Source organism: Ostrinia furnacalis, unplaced genomic scaffold, assembly GCF_004193835.3.
Source record: "Ostrinia furnacalis isolate ACB-3 unplaced genomic scaffold, ASM419383v2 OfSCF1067, whole genome shotgun sequence".
NCBI lineage: Eukaryota > Metazoa > Arthropoda > Insecta > Lepidoptera > Crambidae > Ostrinia > Ostrinia furnacalis.
This window is the reverse complement of record NW_021131306.1, coordinates 232,394-239,275: the sequence shown is the minus strand read 5'-3', so window position 1 is coordinate 239,275 and position 6,882 is coordinate 232,394. Positions and strand designations below refer to the sequence as shown.

Sequence of the window (6,882 nt, the reverse complement as noted above, 5' to 3'; positions counted from 1 at the left end):
AATGTTCTGGTAATAACTCTGAAAATAATTAAGCCGACCCACGCTATCTACATAGCACTGCGATAAACAGAAAAAATTTGATGATAAAAATATCTTATTTACCCTCAGTAACTCAGTATCGCCTATTATGATACCTCTGACGTGCGTCTAATAAGAAATCTCGTCTGCGATGCTATTTATATCGAAGATAATAACTATTTGGCTATACAGAACATTGTTGAAACTAAATTCCTATCTTCAAAAATACGCCATCTTTAACAATATACTGTCTAATAACGGTTCTGATCTAAATATGAATACTTGTGTTACGAGTGCGTTCACTATTGTAGAGGACATTGCTGGACATTGGTCCAGCGGCGGCGGCGGCGGTGTTTGATCCAGGGTTTCGGATCTCCAGTCGGCATGTCCGACACCTTCACCGTTGGGCTATTGTCGCCTCAAACATCATTATTTTGCTCTTATTCTAATCTCATAAATATATTATGGTCCTCACCGTAATGCGGCTCCTTGTCGTGGGGTATATTCCCGTTGGGTTCGAGCCGATCCAGGCACTCCTCGGAGTACCCGTTGTACGGCAGCTTGCCGCGGCCGCCGCCGTTCTGCTGCCGGCCGCGGCACTCGCTGACGTCACCGTCTGGATCGTCTTTTGTTGCTGCAACAATAAGAAAAGAAGGTTAGAGAAAATGGAACAGACGCATCTCGGATAAATCGCCGTCCACTAAGAGAAACCCAAAGTTACCAATTTGTTTTGAGTATTTTTTGAGCAATCTTGAAGGTTCTGACTAAGGGACTATTCGTACTCGTACCTCTCGTTCCCACCGCTACAACTGCTGTGTAGCTGTGATCTAAGGCTTGACCACCACTAAAACACAACCAGCGAAGGTCAAGTTTGTCCAAGGTGACAGTTAAACGGTCATTGGACCCGCAACGAAATTAATCAGAAGAACATAGGAGGAGTTCGAAGTGAAGCTTCAACTTCCCTCCAGTGCGAATCGGATGACAAGTGACAAAACAGAGGTTTTGACTAGAAACGATATACTAAGTAACAATACCTACTCAATTTAAAAGAAAACTAGTCACAAACATTAAACCGCGTCAGAAATATCCTCCCCACAATTATTTTCAAGACGAGCAACAAATTGAGTGCAACAACCAGCGAGTTTGTACAAGCAACAAATTGTGAACCATAAAATGTAGCAGCAGGAAGCGCGATGTTACGGGATCGGGCTTAACTTGTTTGCGCTAACAAGACATTAATGTAAGAAGTAAATTTACATTCAGCACGAAATTATACCAGTCAAAACAAAGACGTAACGGACAAAGCAACTTTTTAGTAGTTAGCTTAGCTGTTTTTCATGAGATATCCAAGTCTCACGTTAAGAGTCAAGTTAACGTTACTAATGTAACTTTAAAACTTAATCCCCTAACTCCATATTATAAAACAACGTTCAAAACTCGATTCAATCTCCATCTTAGAGACTATCCGAATCCGTGTTAGCGAATCCTATGATTGGCCTACATTTTCAAATTCCATCAATCAGAAACCTCAATCTTTGACCACAAATCAATCACACTGCCTCGACCACACTTTTAACACCATGTTGCACACGAGTAAATACAAGTGCAATGATAACATTACAACGAATGCATAAATTCAAACAAATAGCAATTAAGCGACCCTGTCGAAAACTGCCTTTGTGGTCAGACTGCATCCCGCAATTAAAATTGAAAGCCATTTTATGGGAAACCCGGCTGCAGACGACGATAATACTAGTAATAATTAATAAAACAATGGGTATGACGAATTTTAAGCTAAATTGTAGTGCTGTATTGGCATAAAGGACATGATTTAGGACTATCAGAAAATAGTTAATCTATCGAATGTAATGCAAATTATTGAACCTCTAGCTCATGATAATTTACTCATAACTAAGCAGTTATTGTGGATGATTGTCCTTAAACATCTATCTGAACAGTATTTATATTTTTACTTCTGTTACGTATCAAGAAAATCATAACAAAATCATAAGATAACATTCTACTAACGTCACTGTATCCAAAACCAATATTATGTAAGAAGTCGTTTCAAGTATTCATATGAGTCGAGTCATGACAGATAAAATCACGAATAAAATGCTGAAATAATCCAAAGTGACATTTAACTCTATTTGTATACCGAGAAAGGCCTCAGAAAGTGACAAATCGAAATCCAAGCGAGCATATGTACGAATAAGTAATTCATACCTGGATCCATTACAAAACCCTCCACTTATGAAGAACATTATTGAAACAAGAATTTCGTGTTAACATCGTATTGCCATGTCCCAAAATTTTCTACTCGTATTTCGGAGAAGACAATTAAGTTATTCGACTGCTGGTGGATGGTAAATAAATTACCAAATGTGAGAAATTGCTGGTTCCCGTACCTACACATTGTGTCGAACGAGATTCATTTACTGTTAATTTACGGTACGCCCTCGAAGGTTACAATGAGGCCGTATTGAATCATTAATAGACGTCAGAGATGAAAGAAAATGTTAATGAGCTGTTGTGTAGGGAAGTGAAGGCAACAAGAGAAATCGGAGCAAACTAATCCCAGGTTACTGAGCTGGGCGTGAAAAATTAACAGGTTCTTATCAACTACAAAAGGGAGCCTCATCAACCAATTATAGCAACAATACCCGGTTTTTACATCTTCCTCAATAAGAAAATTAGAGTTTCCATAGACAATAAATTTAATGAATTACAATATCAGAATATTCAGTGTCCATAAAGAAAGAGTTCCCGGAATTGAGTTATGCAGAACAATTGTCTTTCAAGTCTGATGTAAAAGTTGCTCGGACTTTATTCAATTTTGGCATGGAGGTTTCTCCAGGGAGCCGTAATTGAATTATCGTTTGAAAAATGAACGGAAACACAGTGGCTAAAATGTAGGATGAAGGTATAGGTATAAGTTTGGTCTGGCTCAAGCTGCTGCAAACCAACTGTGCAACACTTTGCGAAGTAATTTGCATATATCCGAGGTAAGTGCGGATTCAAGAAGCCCCCGATCTCTTAAAGGCAGGATATGAAGTGACAACTGCCGTTGGGGGACACCCCAACTTTAATTGGCCGCAACCCCTTTGTGATTCCCTCAGAGATAAAATTAATTATTTAATACCAGATTCCTAACACATGTAAATTATTGAACCAAGTTAATCAGACAAGCGAGCGTAAGCTGCGATTATTAATATTCAAGAATCTGACTTATAAGATGCAATAAATAGACAAATTGTATAATCCCTTACAAATAGTAGTAATTAATAGAGATAACCATAAGTAATGGGTAAATTAAGCGACTAGGCGCTCTGGAGACATTAATTATACATTCGCTACTGTTTCACGCGATTCCAAAAGAGCAATGGCCATCTGGCTCACGGAGAACTATATCTACTTATCTTCCTTCGCGAAATGTAAGAATTTATGAATAGTTACTTAAGCTATGAAGGTATTTTATAATTAAATAATAACACAAATACAAGACGCATTCCGGACTTTTTCACAGCTCGTAAATTGTTCCCCCGGAGGCACTCGTCTTGTAGCAAGGGTATTTCTGAAGCACTGCTGTAACCACAAAGTAACACAACACGTTCGCCACGCTCCAGGGCAGACGGGTTTAATTATCGAGACGCATTTGCGGATTCCGCGCCAACTCGAGCTTTACAATAATTAAATTCTTAAATTAAATTTATTTTGGATACTCGACATCACATACCACTCATTACATGCGCCGGTAGCGCCTCGGAAAGTTGCGTGCGGACTGAATGTGGCGAGCAACGTTGTTGAGATATTAAGTGTTATGTTCACACGGGCGATAATTCGTGCAAACATCCCATGAATGCAGTGTAAATAGCTTGGCAAAACAATGGTTATTGGTTTTTTCCGGGTCGGATTATCGTGGGATTAGAACGGAGGAGGTACGGAGCACGTGCGTCGCGCGGCTGCGATAAGGCCTTATAAATTGTGTTCTAGAGAACAATGCGTCCTCTCAGGCCGCAGTTCCGCTCATCGTCTAGATACAATTAAACGCTGATGGTTCGCTTCCGGGTTTTCGCGTTGCCGACGACGGCGGTGAAACTCTTTATCGGGGCAAATGATCAATCTCCATTTCTTGTGTCAGATTGAGTGATGCCTCCAATTTGTCAGCAGGATTGCAGTTTCGTGAGGGGCGATTTTGGCGATCGCCATTCTAAGACTGAATGGGGTCATGTTAATGGGATCCGTTTACGTAGACCGTTTACATCAGCGAAACCATCTTGACGTCTAACAATAATATGCTCACGTAACAAGATTTCTAGGTAAGTAGTATATTTCACCAACCGTTATGTCTTTATAATTACGGCGACGAACACTATTGTGTTTGGGACAGGCTTATTTTCTTGCGTAAAATCTTTAGTAGCGTTAAAACATACGGTCGGCGGTTATTATTAAGTCTTGAAGTAGAGCCGCTGACAGCGGGCGATGTGAGTCATAAAGTGTATACTGCAATCGCGAATGTAACTCGGAAACTATTCGACCTGAGGTCATAACACATAACTTAGCTGTTTTATTATCGCGCCGAACAAAGGCAAGAAGTTGATCTAACATAAAACCGGTGTTTGAGTTTTCTTACGCGAAGGGCATACCAGATCAGGTTCGCGAGAGAAGGGAAAATGTGTTTGAATAAAAATTTTCCTGAGAACGAGGAACTAGTTTAATCTGATGAATGATAAAGAAAAAGTTAAGTACAATTAGCCGAGGCACGTACGATCTACGTGCCCGTTTTTTACTGCTGTAGCACTGCAGTTTAAGATAATAAATTTTCTTACACGTAGTATGCAAAAAAGTTTTCATTGCATAATTCTGGGAATCGAGTCTATTAAAGCAACAAAGGCAAAAAACTAACACTTCAAATAAATATACATATAAGAAAACACCAAACCATGATGATAATGGTGATGATACAATGCCTACGGATCATGGGAAATTGAAATCAAGCCATTTCATTTGCAAATTTCAAGTTGTCGTAAAGTATCAAACACACCATTTCTTCAGACATACAATCTGTGAAGTTATAACTCAGCTTTCGAGTCACCAAAAATAAAAACAAATATGCAGATTGCAGATGCGAAATTGCATTATATGTACATCTTGCCGGTGTCAGATTGCGGAAACGCATCGCATGACCGACGACCTTGCGGCTGCGGCGTCATAAACAACCGCCGAAAGCGCCATATTTCATCGGAGTCTTCGATAAACTTCGTCATTTAGCTTTATGCTCCTTTATCAACGGACCTGTGGATCGGCAGAAAATATCGCCCGACTAAATACAATTTATGTCACTTCGGTTGCTGTTCTTTATTCTTTGATGAATTGGTTTTTTTACGATGCTCTCTATACCACAAAGCTGCAAGTTCCTAAAACGAAACAAATATAAACTTAACGTTAAAATAAATTAAAGAAGGGATGTTAACAATCGAATGTAAAATAAACGAAAGTCTTAATCAATGAATCACTTTAAAATATAGCAGGCAGAAGAATGTCCATTCGATTTTTATGTTTTATTGTGATCGTTAACTGCACAATGGAAATCGTAACAGAATAAAAAAGTTCTCTTTAAGTGAATTCATACTTTCCAGGGCAATTATAAAGTTTCAAAGCTCGTGAACAGGATAATTGATACAATATTGCTAGCTGGCGATACGAAGAAGTTAGGTACGTACAATATAGTTGTTAGCAGGATGAGTAGAGCTTGATTCATCGGGCAACTTTATCTACAGAACAAGTTACACATGAGTTTTTATAATGTTAAAACATCATTTAAAAGATTAATTGACTGAAGGATCGGCCTTTAGATTTAAAGTTGTACTAATTGGAAAGATACTGGCACATGAGGCTCAGAAAAAGACTGGTCTGAAACGTGAAAAAGAAAAAGTGGAATGCAGTCAATAACCCCATATCCAGTGAGGTCAAACCCGATATTCACACGGCCAGATGCGAATTGTGACGTATGAGAAGGGTAGACGCGTCACCCGTCAAGAATGAAGACACTGATTCACCCTCCCTCATTATTCGACTGACACATTCAGATTAGGTTACAAGTAATAGACATGGGGATATTGCAAAGGATTCATTTCAGATATAAATGCCTTCTCAAGTTTGTAATTTTAAGTTGTTATCAAAACCAATGACAATCGGTCAAGAAACTAATTTATATGGTTGAAAATGCAATAAGCTTACTAAACAAACATCGGTAACCAATAGTCGACTAAACCAGAACTAAACTAAGGCAAGTAAGTTCTAGATTAATCCTCGCGAAAGCATTTCAGTGTAACTAGAACTGGAATCACGGGCGTCGGAGGATTGCAGTCCCGCCGGTGTCAAAGTTGACGAGGGTCCTGCGGTCATTCCCGACCAACGCTTATCAGCTAAGTTCTGATCGGCACTGGCATTAAGTCAACCAAACGCGATCAGTTGCAATCAAACTTTGCTAAACTCACCCTTATGGCTTAGAAACCACTCAACTTCGATGGCGATCATCGCAGAACGGTTTCGATCGCATTGTAATAATAGCCCCGCAGATCGAATTACGAATTTGCGACTTACCTGTACAGCACTCAAACTTAGTCGTTACAACACGCCAGATAGATTGCTTTTGTCGGAGGATTATGAACGCTATTGGATGCGAATAGTTTTATTACTTTCGAGCGATGAAAAGCACGAAAATAGAAGAGATTTTAATGGAAAACTATTTTTAAATGGAAAAGCTTACAAGAGAATTGAGCGCGCAAAAGCAAGCTTTGCAAATGCATTCAACATTAAAATGAAATTGAAATTAGTCTGCTTATCTGAATGAACATCGAA

At 39.1% G+C, this 6,882-nt stretch overlaps 1 protein-coding gene across 2 annotated transcripts in view; it reads right to left on the bottom strand.

Moving 5' to 3' along the window:
- Positions 1 to 443: 443 nt before the first annotated feature.
- The window catches only part of Eip63E (cyclin dependent kinase Eip63E), a 51,958-nt gene continuing 45,519 nt past the window's right edge, over positions 444 to 6,882 (bottom strand). For both annotated transcript variants that reach the window (XM_028302067.1, XM_028302068.1), the window contains exon 3: positions 444 to 652. In XM_028302067.1, coding sequence (XP_028157868.1) covers positions 459 to 652 — 194 coding nt within the window. In that variant the 3' untranslated portion in view covers positions 444 to 458. The remainder of the gene's footprint in view (positions 653 to 6,882) is intronic.